At 40.2% G+C, this 25,135-nt stretch overlaps 1 protein-coding gene across 1 annotated transcript in view; it reads right to left on the bottom strand.

Annotated features, from left to right (window-relative positions):
• The window catches only part of ALK (ALK receptor tyrosine kinase), a 307,386-nt gene that overhangs the window by 66,163 nt on the left and 216,088 nt on the right, over positions 1–25,135 (bottom strand). Inside the window, 3 exon segments of the mRNA XM_027713024.2 lie at positions 1,974–2,074; positions 3,534–3,665; positions 11,351–11,482. Coding sequence (XP_027568825.2) covers positions 1,974–2,074; positions 3,534–3,665; positions 11,351–11,482 — 365 coding nt within the window.

Below are 25,135 nucleotides of genomic sequence, written 5' to 3'. Positions count from 1 at the left end.
ACAAGAGGGAGGGCAGGTTTGTGGCTTGATCTGATGGTGGAAGAATAAATGGGTCTAAGTCACACACACTTACTGAGATCCCTTTGCAGCATGAATTCTGAGTGAGTTTTGTCTGTGGGATTTCAATTGCCAGAGAATCTGTCCTGGTTGTGACACTCCAGGTGGAGCTGTCAGCAGTGACAGGTAAAAGAAAACTCATCTTTTCGTGTCTGAACTTGAGCCAGTTCAATTGGGAAGTGATTGAGGGTGAATAAATGCACGGTGGCATTACAGTATTTTCACAACCTCCTTTCTGAGTATAATTTCACTATTAGGAAGTCTGTTGGCACCTATTGGAGGAATAAGCACGCAGGGGGGCATATCTCCTTTCTCCTCCCGCTTTGTGCTGAAAAGTGGAATTAAATTATTCTGTGCATCGACAGATTGTTCCAGTAAAATAGAATTTGAAGCCACCAGGGACCCACTGGGAAGAGAAGCTTTTACACTATATGAAAAGGCAAGAAACAAAATCCTTGCCAAAACTCCTTCACTCTTTATTACCGACAGCTGCAACGCTGGATGCGTCCGGATGCCTTTTAAGAGCCAAGGGGAGTGACGGAGGTGGGATGGCATGTGAGCAGATGAAATACATGGCAGCTTCTCCCCTGACGGCAAGTTTAATTATTTGCAGTGTTGTATACACAAGAAAAAAATACACAGATACTGGGAAATAATTCACTGTGATTCCTGTGTCAGGTGCATTATGAAAAACACTTGCTCTTGCTGGTCCGTGGCAGAGCAAGGTCTTAAAATATTCAGAACCTGCATACGTTTTTGTCACAGACGGGGGGAATAACAAGGTAGAATATATTTCAAAGAAGGAGAATGTGAATATATCAAGAGAGCAAAAACAGAGGCGCTTTGCTGTATGAACTGAGATATCCAACAGAAGTGAACCAAACCAAACTTTAAGACAAAGAAACAGCTTCTTCTGTGTATTCCAGAGGACTTTCTAATGCATCCCCTCTTGTCCTTTGTGTATTTTAAGACCATTGGAATGGGGAAAATCTAATTCTTTTGTCTGTTCAGTGCTCAACCAACAAACAACAAACTGTGCTTTGTTTAGGATTAATTTTCTCAAATTCCTCTGCTTCAGGATCCAGGAGCTTATGTGACATTTCAGGGTGACTATGCAAGATGTGAAATGCTCCAAGTCACTAGCCATGGGTCATAACTCATAAATAAATCCTATCAGCGATAATATAATCTGTGAAGCTACAGGCAGAGTAAAAGGATGCAGACAGGTCATCTTTCTGTAAACTGCAGTTTAGGGGTTAAGTACAACTGACTCAGAAATTACAACCATGTGCAAGGTTGCCTGGCAAGCCTTGATATACTTGCTTAAGTTGATGTCTTATGACTGTCAATAGCTTTTCTGCTTGAATACGAGCAGAATGGTTACATTCTACATGAATTTATCTCTGCTGTTGCTAGCTTCAGCACTCCTTATGAACAAGGCCTACACGAGGATCAGTAGCTTTGAAGTGCAGAAGGATGAAGACCTGCCAGCTCAAATCCCAGCTGACCTAGAGGAAGCATGCACTGCATTTTCTGGATGGCTCAGGGGCAGTCCTGAAGCCTATTCTTTCTTGGATCTTGCAAATATAATGCTTGTTCATGCACTTCTTCCTCTGTGTTTATGTAGTGCTGTCTGCCGTACTCTTACAGCATATACACCTAATTATGAAGATTGCAATACATCATGTGAGGCCATACAGTGAGGACAGCACGTAATAAGAGCACATTTTGTGCCATTCAAGCAGATAAACATATCTTTCTCCCGCACAGAGGGCATAAATAAGTATATTGTATAGAAAAGCCACCAGAGAAAGTGGCTGCTGTGCTACTGACCTAGTACCTATATTTGAAAACCTGAGTCAAACACACAAAAAAGCTCTGTAAAGTGCAAAAGAAAAGAAAACATTATGACTTACCTCACAGGGGGAGTTCCTCAAAGGAGCTGGAAATGCAGTGCTGGTCATGACAGTCTTTGCTACTGCTGGTGCTTTGCTGGTGTTAAGGAGGAGTGCACAACCTGATAAAAGAGAAGAAGGTCAAACTGCAGCGCTCACCTTCTGAGGTTTCAGGGTTTGTGAAATCTCCCCAAAACCTATGTTAGCTGGCTCCTACTACAACAGAATGCCAGGGAGCAGAAGGCTTTTTCAATTTCTTAGGGATGCAGCTTCACCTACCTGAAAACCATATTCAGGAACCACATTTAAGGAGTACGTCTACCTTTCCCCTACAGCTCTCTTCTGTTGCTCCCTGCCTTCAGATTCATTCTCCTTGCAAAGGTGATTAATAGAGTATATCTTCTATGAACAAAAAGTAACTTAGAAGAGAAGTATTTATCTTAACCAAAACCAAACAACAATACAGCTATGGCAAAATACCATCAGACTAAGATTAATGCAGCTGGACACCTCTTTGCTACTTTAATAATTTGCTGTAAACAAGGGGAACAAGGCCAGTAGCAACACTAGGGTTTTCCATTGGCAGCTTTGCATGAAAGGGTGTGGTTTTGCCCTATTTCAGCTCTGCCCTCTAGCTCAGGATGTAACATTACTCAGAGTCCAGTTATTTGGTCTTTCATTCTGCAGCACAGAAATATCACAGAAGCAACAGCATTTGCCAGCTCCCCATCAGTACCATCATTCTGGCTCTTGGCCTTGTTTACCTGTGTTTCTGTCACTCTGTGGTCTATTATTACCAAGGGCTAAACCATCACATGCCATAAATCAGAACAGCTGCACAGTTCACACAAAAGTAGAGAATCTTACTCTTCATGTTTAACTCTGGATATACCTTTTCAAAATGATGTTGGGATTATATATCATTAATTTCCTGTTATTATTGTATCCCTTTAGATGCTCAGTACCTCAGCAATAAATGTCTGTAATGATTTACATTATTGCATTAGAAAAAACCTTATCCTGGCAGGTAGTGTGTTTGCCAAAACTCAGCCAGCAGTAGTTCAGTGCCCAAAGTATAAACCTTCAATGCTTTGCATGAGAAGGATTAGAAATGACTGGCATTTAGGTAGGAGAATTAATTATCCATAAAAGTGCAACTCAGGGGATCATGAAGCAAAGAGAAGAAAAATTTGGATGAGAGCAGGGGAAAATAGCAGCAGTAGAGAGAAATGGAGAAAGTAAAAAGGAAAATCAGAAAGGAAAAATCAGATCAGTATGGAGAAGGGTCATGCAGATGAACATTTAGTATGAAGTTATTTAGAAAGGGGCAAGATCTGTATCTGGTGTCAGGGGTGGCAACTGAGGTACTACTCTATACCCTCAAGACAAAAAGGGAGCTGGATAGTCTTTTGCTCAAAGCACTCAGACTAGAAAGATGGGGTTTGTTTTTGTTTCACTGAAGGCCAAATATATAAGTGCACAGGAAAATCTGCCTTGTGTTTTATTCCCTCTCCTCACCATTTGTGCATCTTTTTTCTCTCTACTCTTTATGTTCTACACTTACTATTTACTATCACATACCTTCTATTGAAGGAAAACGGTTGTGTTCCGGGCTTCCAATCCGCCATGGAGAAGGATGGGATGCAGAGGAGCCTGGCATCCAGCCACAGTCCCCTTCTTCAAATGAACAGTAAAAGCCAGAGGGAAGCTTTCCTGCAAGAGGGAAAGAGACACATACAGAAGAACCCAGGTGAGCTGAGGAGGAGTCTCCAGGGCACGAAGAGAAGCTGCAGTGACTATTCTGGCCTGGTTTGCCCAGGGAATGTGGGCACCCCCCAGCTATCCAGTCCTCCTGTGTGGAGTCACGCACATGCCTGACCATGGGGAGGGTGGTGCAGTGGGAAACCACCCCCAGGCTGTGACTGACTCTCCCCACACTGAATAACCCGAGTGAGAGGACACATCTCAGTATTACACTATGGGGTCTCCTACATATCTGGCCTCTCAGCTCCACAGGTATAAGCCCACTCAAGGTTACATCTTGGAGATGACTTCCCTGCTTCTGCAGCCCCACAGCAGGAAATCGTGCAGAGGGATAAATTCCTAAAAAGATTCCTTCCCTTACAGTCTAGATTTCTACTCATCCCAGCTCAGCAACGTGACCTCTCCTCTCTGTGAGCACTGATGTGGCCTCAGGTAAAACACTGAATCCTTTTGTATCTCAGTTTTTTCACCTGTGAAACTCTTTTGTCAGATGAATGGCTGAAAAGAGGATAGTTTATTTTAAGCCATACTTTCAGGCTTCGAAGTCCACTCATTCTGTCATTGGTTTCAAGTTCCCAGCTCCAAACAACAGAGCTCCACTAGGTTTTTGCCTTGATATTAACCAGTTTTAAAGCAATAGTAATCTCATTCAAAGCAGAAGGTATGTTTCTCTACCTCCACTTGCAGGTTCTTCTTACAAAGGGTGCACATATTGCTCCTTTTGCCCCAAGAAAAGAAAATGATACAAGGAATCTGTTTAAAACTGCAAGAAAAAAATGAAATTTCATGTGCAGATACATACCCAGGACATTTGCTTTTCCTTTCCTTTTTTTCCTGTTTTTTTCTGCTTGATAAAATCAGAGTAAAAATTTATTCACCTACAAGATGGAGTATAGACTACAAATTCCTAATCTAAGAGAATCTGCTAGTCAGGGGATACTGCTATCTTCATTAGCCCCTCTGTGAGAAGTGGAGTCTCCTGAACACATATTTTGTTATGATTATTAAATTTTTTTTTCCCCTGAAATTTTATATCTATAAAGTGGCTGTCAGACACTGAGGCACCAGTATTCAAGCTCTGGATCGTTCAAAATGTTTAAGTATCAGCAGATCCCTGCAGTTGAGATTTCAGGTCAATTAAATACCTGCTCTCAGGGCCTCAGCTTTGACTCACACACCTCAAAAGCCACGGCCAGTGGCACATGTATGTGCTTCTTGGTGTACCCAGAGAAAACAACCGGGGAACACCACAGCTGCAGCATCTAGACCAGAAATATTTGTTTTTCTAGGAGCCTGAAAAACAATCCACTTGGCAGAGAGGAAACTGAAACAAATCCTCTATCTGTAGCTTTTTAGGAGGGCCGATTTTGAACCTGGAACCCGACGCTGAGGCAAGAGCCATATTTTAGTGTTATTATCTGCAAGCATTAAAATCTGTTATGAAAAGTTTTAGAACCTGCACTGAAGTTCAGGCTTTTTCAACTTTTTCCTTTTAAAAATCTCCAGATTCATTCAGTCTTGTCTTTAAATGTAAAGCTCTTAAGCAGAGAGTTACTTCCTAGTGTTTTACCCCTCTATAGATCTTCATTATATTTCACTGTGCAGCCTGAGGCTGGGATACAGAGAAAATGACAAATTATAATGTGCCCTGAATTCCTACTGAAACAGCTTGGCTCAGTGTCCAACTGAATTCATGTCATGGCCATTTGCTATCTAGGATGATGTAAACAAGTCAGAGCAGCAGGAGGAGTCATCTGAGTAGCAATCCCTGCCTGGAGGCCAGGAAAAGCTCACTGCCGATGAACAAGTAAGGGCATAAATAAGAAGCTATTACTTTCACAGAATATTTCAATCCCCTTCCACAAATTAATTTTTTATGAGTTTTCAGATGTCCTGTGCCCTGGATGAATTTTCTCTGCTGCTCTTTCTTACTTTGAATGTACAGACAGCATCTATGATTCCATGTGTTGCTACTCCACAAAGACCTCTTTGGCTAGCACTTCTCTGTTGACCTGTACTTCTCAATTTCAGGAATGTTTGTGATTGAAGCTCACATTAGCACAGACACCACACTGATGAGGGGAAGCTAATCTGACTTTATTGGAAATTAAGTAAAGGAGGCAGCAGGAGTTACTCCTATTGAAACTTGCCATATTGGATATCATCATTAGTGACAGAAACCTCAGATTTAGACCTTAGTAAGATTAAAATGCAGCTTGTAGGTATGGGATGGAGAACAGAGCAGCCCAGTGAAATTGAAGTACTGGAGAATATAAGAGTCTCTCCTTTTGTTTGAGTGATGAAGCAGAGAAAAGCTGTCAAGTGTTAAACTTGTTCCTAACCAAGTATTTTCAACTCCTCAGAATGAAATACTTTTCAAGCGAAATCTAATTAAGTTCAAGTTCTTTTTGTTTAACTCGGATTTTTCATCCATTAATAGCAAGAAAAATTAGCAACTGGAATAACTTATTAAGCAGATAGAGCAGGCTCCTGATTCAAAACTAGATGTAAATCAACCAGATACTACAGTTTAAACCTTAGGTGAAATTCCAGACTGATGTGATAAAGAGGAAAAGCATAAAAGAGTACTCTGTACATATGGACCTTTACTAAGGAGGAAATCTCAGAAGCCAAATAGATCAGCTACTCAAACAATTTAAAGAACCACATGAATCTTAAACATGATTTTGTTTCAGTGATTGCTTTTATGCTAGCAAAGCTGGCCAGCCAAATTCTACCAGAAATGAAGCATAAAAAAAGGAAATATTTTTCAACAGTTGACAAAGAGTTATCTTTAAATGCCAGATGGCTTTGCTGAATTCAGAACTTCCAGAGGTAATAATTTGTTGCTATAAGTAAAGCTTTTGATCAAGAAAGAAGCAGAAGGATCAGTGTATGCAAGACAGGAACTTTAAGAGAGCGTAGCATGGCAACAGGTTGACACTTCATCATTTTGCTTTCAAGGAGACTTTGCTGGGCTGTATCTGGATGTAAATGAATCCAGTGGTTTCTTTGTGCATTTTTACCTGGAAAGTAAACTGGCCTGTGTAGAATTGATTATCTACGCTTTTTTTTGGTCACTTGTCCATGTTATCACAAATTCAAGCTTTATAGGTTCTTATTGTAGCTGCCATCTGTTTTTTTGGCAGATGTGTGCATGTACTCCTCCAACCACACAGCACAGCCTGAGTCAATCCTTTCAGGAATCACACACTAGTCTTCCTTATCTCACCTGGTATGGTGTTTAACATCCTTAAATACTTAATGAGGCAAAGAGTGAAAATTATCCTATAACCCAGTGATTATGAGATTTATTTGAAAGATGGAGGACATTACTTTCACTCTCTACTCTATGTAAAATTTGTAAAAGAGCAATCTCAGGAGAGACTTGAATAACCATTTTCTTCTGAACTAGACCAGAACTCCAGACCACAATCTTGGAAACTCTCACAGAAATAGGAACTATGGATTTAAATTCACTTAAGCAGAAGAAAGAATCAGTCCTGGGTTAGTTGTATCCTGAGTCAATCCTCTAAGTTCTGGGTCTCTAGATAATAAATATACTATGGGCACATCCATTCTTTTAAATTTCATGGTATTTTTTAAATATATCCAATACTTCCCTAACATGCTCGGACTGATTAACCAATATTTTCCCAAGATGAAATTTTTTCATGAATTTGTGACAGAAAGTAAAACAATTTTGGACTAGTCAAAATTATATGCACCTTTTTTTTCCAGTAAAATTTTAATTTTTGCCCAGACTTGCTGCGCTGCAACAAAAGATTATTGAACCAAAAAGAGAAGTATAAAACTATTAAAACAAATTCACACTTTCTGTAACGTTCTGCCAATCTGTATTAGTAAATAATTTGGGTTTTCATCTCTGTCTTGTACCATACCAGGTATATAATGTCATTACTACAATAAGAGGAAGTAGGGGTTTTTGGGTTTTTTTTGCAGTAAGCCACATCCATATGTTTTGCAGTAAGCCACATCCATATGTTGAGTGATTTGGTATACTACTTATATAGAACTTCTTGTTTAGCATTAATAGCACACTACGTTTGCTGAAGTGTTGGGCACAAGCTGTGAACTTTCACTGGGTATGCTGACCTTTCCACCTAGTCAAGTAAGAGAAGACCCCAGAGCCAGTTCAAGACAGAAAATAAGGAAGCTATGTTCATTAGAGAAGCTGCAACATTAGAAATAAGAAACATCCCACCTTGAGGCAGTGAAGAGACACAGTGAAGAATGGGAAGACCTCCCCAGTCCTCATATGGGGAACTACTGGTCCAAACAGTCACATGAGAGGTGAGAAATTCAGATTGTAAGGGTATAATTTCTTTGTTCAATGTTCTCCTTTGGAGACACCTAACTCAAGTTATGGCACTATTAAAAAAAAGTACTTTTATGGAAGAATCTGTCAGCTTATCAATTCAGAGGAAACCTAGAGTCGAAATCTGTTATGGTGCATGTGTAATTGCTGTAACACATAAAAGCATGAATTTACCAGCAAAGACATAAGACTACTGCTATCTGAAGACTTAATGTGTGTCTGCAAAGTATGCTTTACAAAGTAATTTCTAGTGTGGCACTTCCATCAGTCTGTTAACCCTGTACATCTGATCCTAAGTCAACACACACACACACAGTTTGGCATCTAATTCCACAACTCCCTCTTTGAAGCTGTCTTTTACTCCTGCAAGAATGTCTGATTATGACTCAAACAGCAACATGCTTTTCTCTAGGGGTCATCCCTCTCTGATTTTACACTCTCTACACAGACTAATTGGTTGCAATGCAGAACAAGCACCATGACATTTCATTGGCCATTAATAAGTAAAGAGATGTTAACAAACAGCAGGCTTTAGGGAGATTTTTTTATTCAACTAAGAAAGGAACAAAAATCAAATGAGTAGGAAAAAAACCCTAAATAATAATAAAATCAATCAGTACCTGCACAGCTAAAAGACTGTGAAAGGCAAAAACCCCCAAACATCTCCCTGAAGCTCAAAGAAAGAAGCCTTTGGTTAATGGTAATTTTAAAAGCTCTCCCCTCAGTTTTGAGCATAACTACATCTTTTTCTGACAGCTCTTTTGTGTAAGCAGAACCACTTGGGAAACCCCCTTCTCTGCTTGAAAAATCTGAATCACTTTTTACCACACTTGTAAAAAGCTGATGAAAACATCTGTGTTGCTCAGGAGCAAAATGACAACTAAAATGTTGAAAGATGGCATATGTTTTGTGTTAGGCTGCCATGCAGATATAACTGACAACTAAAATATTAAATCACTTCTGTGTTTTGTGTAAGAAGCCTTATGCCAACAATATTCAATATAGTAAAGAGGCAAAAGCAGAGAAAGCAGTCGTAGAACTGAGCACGCTTGTAAGTGAATGAACAGACATATCCCCAACTCAAGCACTTGCTCAGGCAAGCCACTCTTTTTTGTTGCCTGAATGGAAGGTGGTGGTTTTAGGACCTTTTGGCTGGGAGTAGAAACTCACATTTCCAATAACTGTGGCTGAATACAAGACATGAGGTCTTCTCCTCAAGCCAGGGAGTACTGTAATGGCCAGTCTTCGCGAGCGAAGATTTGGGAAAGGTCATTAACCCTTCCAGCCTGCGCAGTGGATTTTTAGGTGACAAGCCAGGGAGTGATGCTCTGCTAAACAGTCGGCTAAATATCTTCTGCTTTTTACATTTTCTCATTGACATTCTCTGTACATTCTTTTGCCGACACAACTGTAAGTGCTGTAGTGCTTCATGGGAATGAAGCACTAGATGGATGAAGCCATAGATGAATAGTGCATGGAGGGAAGGCAACGAAAGTAAACCCTGTGGATAAGACATGCCAGGCAAGGGTTGGCCGCTTTACCAATTGGACTCATCATGGGGTACAGGGCTAAGAGGTAAAAGCAGAGCCAGCCTCCTGATACCTGAATGTGGCCTGAATATGGGCAACACACCAGCCACAGGTGCAGCCAGTGTTTCAAAGTAACAGGGAAGCGTGTTCCTCCAGGCCTGCCCCATCCCATGGTGGTATTCAGTTTACACCCCTGATTGGCACAACTCCACCTTGTGAACTCTGCTCCCACTGGTATAGACAGGATTACCTTCACAAGGCAGAATCATTTACTGCACACAGACACAACAGTGTATCTGAACATACGGTTGATGATAATGTTCCCCTATTTCCAATTAAATGAAAATGCATTCAACCTACTGGTTATAATAAGCTACTAACTTTTTTTTAAATTATCGAGTGGAACACAATAGAAATACCATTATGAGGTTTTAGAGCTCTGTTTTAAAGCTTTTAGGTGAAAATAAGGTTTCAATATCACTAATATGAAGCATTATTGGTTCTAAGGAGCTGCAAGTCCACAGTGCTGACACTGTTCCTGTGAATTTAATGTTCACTGAGTGTGTCATTAATGAACATAATTTCAAAATGTAACAATGCCTAATATGATGGAGAAGCATATAATGTCAAGCTTTTAACTAGTTTACTAGATGATCCTAGGTCAGAAAAATGTTCTCCACACCAATAAAGTCTGTTACTTTATTTCTTTATTAGCAGCAGAGAAGTGAAATCTGCTGGAAGTTGTGTGTCACTCTTACCTTAAGTTTTTGCTAGGAATAGCAAAGGTGTGTTAGTCTAGACAATCACCTATATCAACTCAGATTGTTTGAATTACCTTATACAGATTCTCCCCTGTTCTAGTTGCCACATATGAAAGCTAAACTGAGAACATCTGTCTCTTCTATTCCAAAGGCTTTTGCTGATACCGGTATTTTCATCAGGGAACACATTTTTTTGCATACCAAATCAATGGAGTTCTATTGTCAACAGCCCATAGGCTAGATCAGCTGTGACACATACACTTTAAATGATGGACTCCCAACATTTATTTTTCTTGAGTGCCCTGTAGACAACCATACAACTGACAATCCACCACTCCTATTTGTAGAGTGGCAAAGGGGAAGACGCTGGAGAGGTAGAATTTATAGAAAAAGAGGTAAGGTATCTTCAAGATAGTTAAAGGAAGGTCCTAAAGTTCCACAGCACATTTTAGAAAGTACTTAGGCACAGAAAGTTTTCAGAAAACTCAGGCTGCTATCTATCTTCTGCTGTATTTTATTAGACTACTGGCTGTTGAAGAAAGGGTAGAAAACCAGAGGAATACAAAGACACAGGAGTTGGTCAAAGACAAGCTACTGGCTCTACTCATTTTTCATCTTAGAAGTTTTCTCCTTCCTCTCCCTTCTGCCACATGCTCTGCTACATTTTGATTAAAGGCTCTAACCAACGACACATTTCATAATTCTGTAAGGCATCTAGCTATTCAGGCTATGCTTCCTTTGCATTTTTGATCAGGACCTTGGAAGAGACGAAGCACCGAGAGCATGTTAAGAACCTGCTGCAGAACTAATGTAGGCAAGTACAGAAACATATCAAATGGTCCACTCCAGGCAGATATCCAGAGAAATTGCATGTGTTATGGAGGAAACGGGTCTTTTGATAGTACCAAATGAATCTGTTAGTGCTAAAGTCTCAGGCATTAAAATTCAAAGCAATCAATGCTTTTGGAAAAGGATGATAGAACCTGGGTGTTTGGATTTACTCACTGCATGTATCTCCCTCATCTTCTCCCTCGGCGCAGTCCCTGTTGAAGTCACACACCTGCCCCAGCCTGATCTCTGTTCCATTCCAGCAGCTGAAGGAGCCCTCGAGAGCCATTTTTGAGAGAGAAGACGATCCTAGAGAAAAACAAACAAGGAAAAAAAATTAACCCACAACTACTTCAGATTATCAAATTGCCTTCCTCTCTACCAACAGGTCATAGGATCCTGCATAGCACTGAAGGGAAGAACACCTTGTAAAATCTCCTCAATACAATAATTACTTGACAATTGTTTTGTTTGACCTGTTTAATCTCGTCAATTGTATAATGGTCCACCTAACAGAGCATTTCGGTTCCCCAGGCCTTTCTGACTCTATAACATGGAAGACATCTCTGACCTCTAAAGGGTTGAAATCCTGCAGCCTGCTCTGTGGTGCTTCTCAAGAACAACAAAACACATGATAGGTTTTTAATTATGTGTGTGTTGTCTACTGGTACACTGGCAGTCCTGAAGACTGATATCCTCTCTGCCTATCTCAGGAATAATATGGCTACAGGGTTTGAAAAGAACACAAGCTTTCATTGTGCTCTCCTGGCAACATGCATTACCTTTCCTTCGGATATATCATGTTGTCATATTCTCTCTGCAGGAAAGAAAACAGTCTGATCTCTACTCGTAGTTTTATTTCTCTTCTATACCTACTCCTGCTCCTGCATCCTGCATTCCCTGTGTGTCAGGGAGCCACAAAAGACTACATCTACCAAGATACAAAAATCACCAGTTCATTTTACATGTGCTAAGCAGCAAAAGGCAGCCAGCAATGTGCAAAGGAGCCATTTCTCATGAAATGAGGTCACTGACTACTACAATCAGAGGTCAGTATCATCCATTCAGAAATGATTCTGAGTAATTGTCCTGTAACACCATTCTTTTCTGGAGGCACTTGATTCCCTTGGCAGCTGAGAAGTCAGAGATCATGTAGCCCAACAGGTGTCATCTTCCTTACGATAGGAATTCTCTCATCCCAAGTTCTTTCTTTGTGATCAAGGACACTTAGGACAAGGCCTTTTTTTTTCAATTTAAATTTTTTTTAAGAGGCACATGGTCTAGATTAGGAGACAGGAATTAGTTCAGCAACACCCTGCAGCCAGAATGCATGGAGGAGGCTAAGCTTGAGAAATGCCAGAGTTCCTTCCACAAAAATCTGGTGTAGATGCAATTTCCTGACACCTTCCTGACTCTGCAAAGATGTGTTTCCAGTCACTACTAGAGGGTAAGCCCATAAATATGAAGAGATCTGTGCTGTCAATTCCCCATTGCAGCAACAACTGCCCTGTCTCATCTTAAATGGGTAAATGCACAAGATTAAACCAAAGCCTCTGGGCAAAGTGAGCCATTGTTTGCCTAACTCATCCATGCTCACTAAACTACATCATGTTCTCTGGTACTACAGGGAGTTGGGAATCACTGGCGATTCAATTAGATGTGCACTTGATACTTTTATTTATTATTGCCTGCCAAAACTAGAAATTAATGAAGCATGAACGAAAACAACCACTATTTCTCTTCAAGCTTATTTTATGGCGCAAATCAATTCAGGAGTGGGGGGAATACGTGCCAAACCTTTTTAATAAAGGACCACAGCTCCTGAAAAGGGTGCTCTGTGTTATTGTCAGCTCAATTTTTTTGCCTGCCTTTGAGCAATTCTGGCTTGCCACATACTGGCTGCACAATGCCCTTGTATTTCAGTCAGGGTCAAGGCATGACTACAGAGGAGAGCTTTGCAGAACAAATAGACCAAGCAACTTGGAGCTGGCTGCTGGCAATTTCTGTGCGCTCCTTGGTGAGGGTTTAAGGCAATGAGATGGTATCTTCCTTGGTTTTGCTGTTCTTCTTACAAAAATGCGCTCTCAGAGACAGGTCTGAGAGCCTCCCCTATGTGAGGTACAAAGCTCTTCACATGCCACAAGTCCCACAGAGTGGGCTCAGGTCAGTGTGCAAATGGACGCTAGAAACCCCTAAGAAGTGACTCTGGTAACTCAGTAGGTGACGGGTGTGCAATGAACCTGTACAACACTGTGTTGTTGGAAGCACCACCTAAAGAAAAGCTAAGAGACCTCCCAGAGCACTTCCATGAGGTTAGCAACATCATGATGCTCCTAAAAATCTGTTAAGTTCTACTCAAATTCAGAAGTACTCCTGTCTCTCTGAGTTATCCCACAGATGGTTTTGAACCTGATGTTTATTACCAGCTCTCATGTCCCACTCAGTTTATCTGCAATCTTTTCAGCAATGTCCATGTTTTATACCAGCAGCTGCAGAGTCACACAGAGATTCGGAGGAGTGGCTGTTGTTAGCAATGGAGTTGTTCTGTTCACTCAGTTCATTATAACTTTTTAAAGGCACTCGGTTTTCAAAGCACATGACTGCATTAACACTAATTATAATGAAACCAAGGCATTCAAGAGAACCTACTGTCTTCCCAGGTGTCTTTGTTGCAGCCCAGGAGCACAAATCTCCTGAAGTCAACTGACAGTAGTATTTAAAAGATGTCAGTTGCAACTAGAAATCAAGCAATTCCAGGAGCTATTCCTCCAGAACAAAGCAGCAGATTTGCATGCTCACTCATCTCTGTGGAGATGGGGCTTGAATTAGCTCAGATTTGCATTAGATGCATATATACATGCTCCTTGTATAGGTTAGAGAACACAAATAGCAAAGCTGTAGCCCGGGGAATGGCTGGGCTCTGTGACAGTGCATGATTTATTCCTGTCTCTTGTTTGCTTGCTTACTGTGTGCACAAAGGTAAAATGAATTGGATAAAGGAGATGATTAACTAGTAAAACAAATAGATAACCAAAAAAAGCCCAAATACAAATAACCCTTTTAATGGGCCACTTGATGCAGATGTTTGCATCCAAGCTCAAGGAAACTCAATTTTTAATTAAAATACTTTGTAAGAAAAACAGACATCTGATCTTTTCATTTCTCAGCCCAAAGCACTCCTGGCAAAGTGAATCAGAATGACCTGGGTTGCTGAGTGAAGTGGCGTCAACTCACACACAGAAGATATGTAAGGAAAAGAAAATGAATGGTATCAAATAAGTATCAGAGTAAAATTTGTGTGAGACATCCTTTATATTTACAGCAGTGTTTATGTAGCCAGTGGCATCCATAAATTACAGCAGTAATTAAACTCTACCGTGGCTGGCTTGGAGGCTTATAAATCATTATTTAAACAGCAGCATTAAACAAATGGCATTTCAGGCTCTAAATTGAAAGGAGAAACAAACAACTCCTTGGGGAACATGTGCTGACTTTGTACCTCACAGGTCCTGCTTCTGAACATAGTCTAGACCTGGCAGTGTTCAAATCCAGTATGACTCTGGACACAAATGACAGTCTGGGATCTTTACTGCCCAGGCTTTTGGACTTAGTTTCAATATATCAGGATGGAAAGAGGAAAATTATGTGGCTTAGCCTAATGTAGGATCAGCAACTTACTGCTCAGACTGTGGGATGTATTTCAGTCCTCAGCAGATTTTCTCTGAGTTGGGCTGCCTCTTCTCTCTTTCCCTGTCTCTTGATTAGCAGAGTAAATGCAGTGTGCTGGTGAGTCTCTCTCTGAGGAACACAGCCAGAAAGATTGTGATGTTTGATCACAGCAAAATGGAAAACTTTAACTTACTGCCACCACACTTGGCCAGGCGGGATGGAAGACTGAAATTCTTGCAGGCATCCACAAAAATATCTCTTATCTTGCAAACTGGCTACGCTGCTAATTATCATGCAGGATTAATCAAGATTAACATAATTATACATTCACATGCTACATTCAACTTCTTAGGCCATAATTTTTAATTCTACCAAAAGATTTTTGGATGAACATAGTCAGGTGAAGCACTCTCGCTCAGCACACATTAAAACAAGAGAGCTTAGTAAGACAGTACTTGGTTGCTGTTCAAAAACCGCGTCTATTGTAGTCTGCAAAAATTCCAAAGACCTGGGATGAATGTACAATCTTGTGCACGTTTTACCAACAAGCAGCTTCTCTCTAGTCTATCCTTGAGGAGCCCAGCTGGATACAGTTGAGTTGACTCCAGTGGTTCTCAAGGCAAAACCCTGTATGTCCACAAGGTGCAAAATTTCCATTTTTAATTGCATGTATGTAGTAAGAAATACCTACCATGGAAGTCCACCATATTTATCTAACCATAAGTGCTACCTCTCAAAAAAGGAGAAACTTTCCTACAATTTAATTACACCTCTTGAAAAATGTTTTTTTAATGTGCTAGTGCTCCAGTCTAATGTGCCTCCACTAAATGCCCCGATAAATCTGGGATTGTGCAACCTCCCTGACAATGTCTATCTGCCAAAAGTATTTGTCATTAGCTTCTCAATTTCACCTGCTCCTCCTTTGGTTTGGCTTCAAGGGCTTTGACTTGACAGAGATATTTAAAAAAAGAGCACTTGGGGGATTTAAAGGTTTTGTGAAAAAAAAGCTGCTGTCTATTAGAAAAGGTTAGTGAAAATTCTGGGGAGTTTCTGATTGTTGATTTTTCTATGACTTGCCATTTCTGATGGGTACATCATTTCCTTACTCTTCATCTTCAATCCTCCAGCCTTACAGCAGCACAGACATTTGAAGGCTGGTGGCTCACTTGGTGCTGGGGATAACCACATTCCAGGACAAAGTAAATTTTCTATTGATCCAAGTCATTAATACCCCTGCTCTCACCATTAGAGAAATTGGAAGGTATGAAATAAAGGAGGTAAGAAAGCGGAGAAGCGAAAGACAAGTTCATGTTTGAGAGAACTGAAGCCATCTATGGTAAATGGCCATTGAACTCCAATGTGATATAGGGCAGATCACATAAATCAGAACTTTCCCAGCCAGCTACACTGCTCTCATTTTCCAGACACACACCTCAGGACACCTGTATTCATATCAGCAAAGAAGACAAGTAGATGCAGCTGCAAATGAGACCAGTGAGAGAGATACTTGGAAAACACCTTGTCCTTAAAAAACACTTTGATAAAAAAATTGGATTTCAGGTTTCTCACACCAGGCAGCAAAAGTTGGTCAACGTTTCATAATTTCTGACTTTCATATTTGTAACAGCATTACTACTGTTACTGTCATTACATAAAGATGTAAGTGAAACCACATTTGTAGGAGGAAGTGTTCTCTTTTTCCTTAGACTGCCTGATACAGGTAGATAAAACAGCCTGTGTTAGTATATGCCTGAAAGCTTGCCCATTTTTCCAGTTACATAAATTGCCTTTAATCTTCTTATTTCACTTCCTATACATAAAATGCGAATAAACTCATCACAAGAGCTCTGTGATGTTCATTTAATTAACATTTGTAAGGAACTAAGATGCTATGATAAGTCATGAAAAAATTGTAAGGAAATAATTTACTCTGTCTTCACAGTGCAGTTTGAATAATTTTCAGTATAAAATGAACAGGGCCATACATGTGATGAAGGCAGGACAGAGGGTAGCAAATAACTTCCCACTGAGGGAGCATCCCCTGCCCTGCATGCTAAGGGCACAACATTCCAACAGAGCTACTACAAGATGGGAAAACTTGCTCATTAGAGCTACATAGAAACAGAGTTTTCATCTGACAGAAAATGTCAACATTTCAAAATGTACCTAACCGTAAAATAACAATGTCCAAAGTTCTCGCAGAACAAAAGATTCAGATCAATTCTGGGTTAGAAATACCGACTTTAGTGGTTTCAATACGTGAGTAATACTGTCATAAACCCAAGTAATTTGAAAAACTTGAATTTAAACAAAAATAAAATGTTGGGCAGGAAACTCAAGTGGGAACTTACTGTTTTGGAACACACTCATGCCCGTAATTCAGCCAGCTCAGTTCTAACATGCCTTCCCTCTCCGCTGCTTCAAACCAGGGATGTTCTGCTTAGTGTACAAATTTTAAAACATCTGCTCCTTCTGCATTGCCTAATCCCTGCATGATTGCTTACACAGAAGAAAGCCTCTCAGCACACCTGAGGAGCCAGCACTTGTTCACTGCCACATTTCAGTAGCATGAACTCTCTCCAGAGTCGTGCAGCATTCAGACTAGCCAGGCCCTCTGTGTTATCTCAGAAGTGTTTTTGACCAGATATAGTTACTTTTCCTACCTTTTGATTGAATGACTTGCCAACATTAATGTTGGTGTGATGTAGCTTCCCTGAACTTACAGCAAAAACTAGCTTTCTTAGAACTACAATGAAATAAGAATGCGGAAACAGAAAGTTAGATGGATTTCACACTTTCTCAGTTTTCAATTAGGGAAGTTGGCTGAGGGTCTTCATAGCTCCTGAGACAGCAAAAAACTGTTGAGTGCAATAAATGACATGATATTGTTTTCCCTATTATTCTTGCACAAAATCTAACTGCTTTTTTTGGCTTTGTTAGGTAACAGGAATTTTTCCTGTGATTTGCTTACCGATGAATAAACAGCTCTGACAGCACATCCAAAAATTAACAGTAAATATGTCAACAGCAGCAGTGAACTTAGAGAGAATGTGATTTTCCATCATGCAGTGATACCTACATATTCTGTGGTATTTACTAAATTGAAAAGGGCCAAAAGAGATGGAAAATACTTATTCCCAAATACTGTGTATTTCATAGTCATTGGAACTTCTTTTAATGTAATCTAACACAGTAGATATTTAAGGTTTTCATCCCTAAATGTGAACATTCTGACTTAGAACAATATAATGGCATAGAGGAATTTTATTAAAATGTCAAATCTCATTTCTTTTGCTTGCTTTTTGTTACCGTTATTTCAATATCAAACTGCACTTTATGTTTGATATCCTTTTCTCCAGGGTTGCATCTTTGTAGCTACCACTGTATCTTTGTGAGATCAAAAAAAAAACCCGACAAAAAAACCTCCCACCCAGCTTTCATACTTCTAAAAGCAGCGGATACTATATTTGTAACAGTAAGGAACAGGTTAGAAACAAAAAGGCCAAGCCCCCATTTTTTGTGAATTTTTCAAAATACATACCTTGTAGAGGGAAAATAAAAAGGTTCAACTTCTATTATTAATTCTGCTATTCCCATCAGACCTCTCGAGTCTGAATAGGCTTGGAGACCAGCTCTTATCAGCCAGCAACCCCTCCCATGGGAAACACGGGCCAGACTGATTGCCAGCTCACTGGAAGATGAATGCTGCTTGCCACATGCAGTGGGCACTGGCAAAATCGTGAGGTGGTTAAGATCTCTAAGCTTACTTACAGTCAACAGGAGAAGGTCCAATCTCAGCATCAGACACAGAACTGAATATGAAATAAAATAAGGCTACTGGAGAAAGGGGATGAAAATAGTGCTTCCCAACCTCATGTGTGCCTCTTGGGTAAACTGTAAGAGCTGATTAGATATGAAGCACATGTAATTTTCCACATTTTGCTTCTTAGGAGGCTTAGTTCAAATCCATTTTCAATTATTAAAGTAACTGTTACTTTTGCCTGTTCAAGTTTCTCAGTTCCAAGCACAACCAACACTGCCACTATACACAGCAGACTTTTTTCAATTCTTGGTTCTTAAAAATACCACAACAGAAAATCCCAAACATCAGTAACATTTCAAAGATGAGGCAACTGAGGTACACATCCACCAATTTCAATTATGTAAATAAGACTGTAAATTGCCCAAATCAGACTAACTGACTCCTGCTGCAAACTCTCCCAGTTGGACTGAAGTTGCCTAGATCCAAGAAATAAGCTGCAGAAAGGACAGACTGGACAAGACTGCTTGGCTCTGCAAGAGCTGATTCCACACAGGTCAGATATAGCATCTCAGCAATTCCCCTGTCTTGCACTTTCAGCATTGCCAATACAGTCAACAAGAGAGATATATTTGTATGACTTGTTGTGAAAAACACAAATGGTATGAGGCACGACACTTAACTGTATTCAAACATCATTTTAGATAGGAATCAGATTTTTCATTTCTAAAACACAATTCAGTTTCTATATCTGTTTAAAGCAGTCTCTCTCCTTTGGCTGTCAGCAATACTGAGGTTTATGGCCTTACTACAGATCAGTTGCTGGGGGCGGTGGGTGGAATATCACAAATCAGCACAATCCTGAGCATCCCTATATGGTCCCTTTCAGCAGGATGCAGTGATGCATCCTCACATCACAGCCAATGCTTTACTACGGCCCCAAAGTGGAAGAGCAACAGCTGTTCCAGGTAGCAGCAGAAACTTGCCTGGGAAAGAAAAGTTTCCTGTTGCACCCCTTTCCACTGGGCCAACCTCTGCAGTTGTGAAGTGCAACAAGTTGTCATCAAGGAACTAATCTCCACTTTGAAAACTCAGGAACAATACCCCAAAATCTCAAAGAGTAAGCAAATTGAAATTGCACATGAACACTTGCTGTGAGGGAGAGCAATAGTTACACATAACAGGTTTGCCACTGGGAGGGACTCAGTGTGGATGGAGGCTATCCAGCTTTTAGTTCTGGGGAAACAAAAGGGAACTGCTATTTTACCCTACCTCCACACATCGCTGAACATCAGCATGTTGGTGAATCCTGTGACTCATGGGTGACTCTTCCAGCTGAATGCACCAAGAACTGCCTACATCTCAGTGCTCTGAAGCCAGTCCAGTGGGATGGAGAAGTAACAGTTCTTTGCTCTTGGGTATCAGGCTGTGCTTCAAGGCCTTGCTACACTTGAATGATGTTATCCCCGGAGCAAAGCTGCTGAAGGTCAATGGTCCGCAACATCAAAAAAAGCCTGGAGAAGGACTCCTTCCTGGAGTCCATATCTCTGCTGAAGGACCTCTGCTAACCCTTGAATGTGCCAAAAACTTACAAATTGCGAATGCTTACTGAAAAAAAACCCCCTATGTCAGTGAATAACACAGTGAATAACACTGTGTAAGCCAAGGTATTTACTGAAGATATTAAGGAAAAAATCCCAGGAGGGATAACATTACAATTCCAAGATGACCATCCATGTTTTAGGCAGCCTCTCTACTGTCTTGTGGCATGCTGAGAGACATTTTGGTTAATGCTTTCCACGCAAGATCTCTTTCTAAAATGTATACTGAGGTGCAGAGAAAATTGGAAGAGTTGACCAATATCAACACAGAGAATTAGCATGCCCGGAGATTGAAATGCCTGTGGGTTGCCACCCACAGGAGAACAGTTAAATAATATTAAAATGGTTTTTAAAATAATTTTTAATATAGTAATAGGAATCTTAACAAACAGTTGCTATAAGCAAAGATAAATCAAGGAGACAGAATGTGTCTTATCCACCTCTCTCTGATTCTAGGTTTTCTTTATGATCTTTACCCTTCAATGAGTAGACTGTTCAACTGACTCTCAGAATATTTTATAAAATTACTCAGAACGGACAGTCTCATGTTCAAATTTGGCACCATAAAATGTATGCCAACCCAAAATATCCCTTATATCCTCTTTGTCAATAAGCTTTTTGTTGAGTGCAAGCTCCCCTTCAAGATTTTTCCAACCCTTTTTACCCTCTTTTAGCTAACGGATTCAGTTGGCCATTAATTAATCATTAAACTACCATCAGCAACAGTATTAAATTCTTACAAATTTGCTACTGCTATTATTATGTAAAATGCTCCTCCCAGCTGAGTAGGTTTCAGCAAAGCTTAACACCTTGTTGAGTCTTGATAAATCTATTTATAAAATGCAAATGTACCTCTTCCTGGCAGGCAAATCCTTTACAACTGCACAATGATTCATTATACAAAATAGAGAAATAGGAGGACACACAGTTTATGGATCATTCTTCATGAAGTCCTAGCAAACACAAACATTTTGGGACAAAACAAGAAATAAAAAGAGAATATGAAATGGCAAGCCCCACTGCAAACTAAATGGGATTTGTCTGGTCTTGTGGCAAACCGGGGTAGTACAGTACCCACAAATAATTATAGGAAGGTTCAGAAGGAGGAGCAGAGCATGTAGAAATGACATCCAGAACCCAACCCAGCCATACTTGCATACTATTCTGATTGTCTTGCAATCAAAAAATTATTAGGTTTATGAGGAACTAAGAAAATAGAAATATAAACCAATTTACCTGTTACAGGAAGTAATGAAATTCTGTATGCTCTTCACCAAACATCTCCTGGATTATGGTGCAGTTTCAAAGAAGGTATTGGCAAAAACCCCATCAGTTTAGGACAGGGTTACAGTTAACAAGCTGTAGTGGACAGGACTCACTTGAGAGCACAAAGTGCACAAACACACTGAATAATGAAAATAGAACCACCAAACTTTCTCTTGGTCATGAAATGGACTAGGGGAGATCTAAAAGCTACTTTACAGGTGCCTACACTTGATCTTGAAGTATCAATTTAAAAGACCAAATAATGATTAACATTTTTTTTTCACTAATTTTTCAAGTATTCTCTCTGACAGTGGCCATCTTGATGAGGACAGCCATCTTAGGGAACAGAAACCCTTCCTCTTACTTGCTGTGATCCACTGGTTGTTCTGTATTTGTACTTCCATTCACCTTAAGCTGCCCTTTGTCCCCTCTGTGGTATAGTAAAGTTATACCGAGTGCAAAGGTGTTATATATCCACTATATATTTTTTACAAAGAGAACAGTTAAAACACCTGACTTTCAGCCCTCTCAGGGCTTTAACTTAATGGGATGTGGATGCAGTTCACCAGCCATAAAGAATGTCACCGGCCAACTACTTATATCGCTGCAGTATCTCAAAGCCTGGAATGCAACACAAACTGCATGGGGAATCTACATGCAGAAAGTTTAGTGAAATACCAGCAACAAAATCAGCTGCCCTGGATTTGTACTTAAACCAGGAAAAATGCCTTGCCTCCTTTTTCAGGATTTCTTGAGAAACAGCAGTAGGATTCCTACGCAGCAGTAGTTACAGTAAAGGTTCCCAACTTTACTTGGATCATGCCCTTCCTTCCCATCCCATAGGTCATTACTGCTGCTTTTTAGTGAGCAATATAATTTTAAACAGTCTGTCGATGAGGTATCACAAAGATGATAAAAGTGCCTTGCCCTAGCATCTAATGGGGATAAAATCTGTCATCCAACGTCCCACAGGTGGTAACACACAGGAAGCCCAGAGGCCTCTGGGCCCACATCAGCCAGGTCTTTGTGGGCAACAGCCACTGCATTTTCTGAGGGGTGTTCAGCAGAACAGCGGGGCAGCCAAGCAATCTGCGACCTGGCAAAGGCAGGGTGGCAAATTCAAGTTATCGATCATCCAGGTTATTCTTGTCAATAAAAAGCCTGGCATCCTTTTCTCAATAGTAAACAAAATGAAAAAAAATAAAATTAAATAATCAAGGACTGAGCCCAGACATAGCAGCCCAGTGTAATTTCTTGAGGTACTTCAAATCAGACTCCATTTGTGCGTGCAGGGGCCCCGCACTGCTTTCAAATCTCCTCTAGGAATGCTACCTATCAAATAAGGAATCTGATGGTGAGGATTTCCAAAATGGTACTCATGTTGTGACCTTGGATAAGTCTCTTTGCTTGACAAAGACCTTGGATAAGTCTCTTTTTACCATGACAGAAAAAAAGTGCCACTTTGTGGGGAATATATGGCCTTGCTATTTTTTAGAATAGCACAATTTTTTTTCACAGAAAAAAAAAAATCTCATTTTTAAGAGCTTCTAAAATGAAAATGTCCCCTCTAGAAGAAAATGTTTGCTCAGCAGTACTTCAAAAGATTTTATTTGACCTGAAATAAAACATTGGTTAGCTCCAGGAAACTTGCTATTGTTCAAAGTTTTTTCCAGTTCATATATTTCATCCTTGCTTTATGCCTTTAAACAAAATTTCCAATAAGAAAAGCCTAAAGTTAAGGGAAAAGGTGTGAAAACTTAGTTTCTTCCATTATTTTGTTTTGTTTTGTTTTGTCAAAACACTTACTAATTTTGCACTTTGAATAGCATGGAGGGTGACAAAATCACTCGAGTCATTACCACATGCTAATGCAGCATCTGTCTAAGGAAGCTCTGGGTCATTTCAGCTTGGTCCTGTCCCCAGAAATCTACTCAATGTACCAAACAGACAAGTTTTTACAATGCTAATATTGACAGGACTGACAACGTCCTCTCCATTTGGCATGCATTAAGACATGCAAATATTAGCAAAATGCAGGTTTATCTGAGGGAACATCAGATTTGGAGAGCAGTGAAAACCAGCCGGCCACGAAGCCTGCACAGTCTCACATGAGCACTACAGAGGTATCATGCTGCTATTGCCTTCTCAGTGAGAAGCAGCACGGAAAACAGTTAATGTAAACTCAACATTAAAAATTTCACTGACAATTAAAATGACAAATTAAACTGATCTACATGCAATCTGCAAACTTATTTGGCATTCACTGATTGATGTAGTAAATTAGATACTAACAGCTCACATGCAATGTTATAAATCACTATCTTCACTCAGCAATGCATATGTGGTGTCAATTTTTGGTGCTGTTTAAGTTATTAAATTTTCCGTAGATGAAGCACTGAGTATCTGTTACAGTTTTAGGATGAGACTATGAACTGAGACTTTCAATGTGTGACCAAAGTTACTTGATGCTATTATAACTGCTCAGATTTCCTAAATTCAAGTGGAAATTGCTTTTCATTGTAGTGGAAAATAAGAAAAGAAACCTAACAGCACCCAGTCTGGACCCAAACTTCTTTTTACTGGACACATATTTGAAGCTGGAGAGATGCTTTAGAATCATGATTTATTTCTTCAAAATGGTGCTTTTATGAAACACCCATCTCTGAGTTTTGTTGATCCTCAATAAAATTCAGATCTCTTGCTTGAAGAAACTGCAGCAAGAAATGCCACAGAAGGGCCCTGAGATTTAAGCATTTGGCCCAATTACTGCAAACAAGGCAGAGTCCTTCTTCTGTGCTTTTCTATGGATATTACTTTCCACGAGTCAACAGACCCCAAGTACTTTCAGCTAGAGAGTCACAAATTCACAAGGTGAAGATATTCCCCTCCACAAATCCCAGGCAGCGCATGGCTCCAGCCTTAGCAACAACACTTCAGCTCACAGTTGTCAACACTAATGAGTTAAACTCGACCGTGATGAGATCCTGGAGTTATTTGTAGCTGTGGTACAGGTAAGTCCCTTTGGTTGCAGGTAGACAGCCTTCCCCAGCTGCACTGGCAGGAGAGGTTATTGCTTCCATCTGTTCACAACCGCTTTCCCTCCTGATCCGCTGATGAAGCAGCATGTGCAAGTACTCCCTAATTTATTTCAGGCAAAGTCAGACAGGTGACACCAGAACAACAGTTCTTACCTACTCAAGGATTTTATGTGAAACTCTCTCATTTCCAAATGACGGCTGCTCTTTGGGCTGCATGAAAACATCTTACAGACTCTTGTGACCTGTTAAAAGCAGCAGAGCCACAATACAGCAGCACTACAAGGTAGAGGAGCAACTCAGCGGCTCTGCTCTAGTCACTTTTAAAAACCATCATTCTAAAACATGAGATAATTCTGATACGTGATAATGTTCTTACTAGTCCATGCAAAGCAACTTGCGGAAGAGGGAGTATTTCCCTTCCCTTTTTTAAAGAGGGCATACTGTGGAACATCAGACTGCTAACTCCCATTGTGTTTGCAGCTTTGGGAAAAGTCATAAACACAGCTTGGTCTTTTTCTGAGATATTCAGCTCAAGTCTGCTACTAAACTGAGGGGAATGGAAAAAATAACTGCAAGTGTGTTCAAACTCAGAGGAAATTCTGTCTTAATTTATAACTACACAAGAGGG

Source organism: Pipra filicauda, unplaced genomic scaffold (genome assembly GCF_003945595.2).
Source record: "Pipra filicauda isolate LSUMZ 115617 unplaced genomic scaffold, ASM394559v2 scaffold143_size2779998_pilon, whole genome shotgun sequence".
NCBI lineage: Eukaryota > Metazoa > Chordata > Aves > Passeriformes > Pipridae > Pipra > Pipra filicauda.
This window is presented reverse-complemented; position numbering and strand designations above follow the sequence as displayed.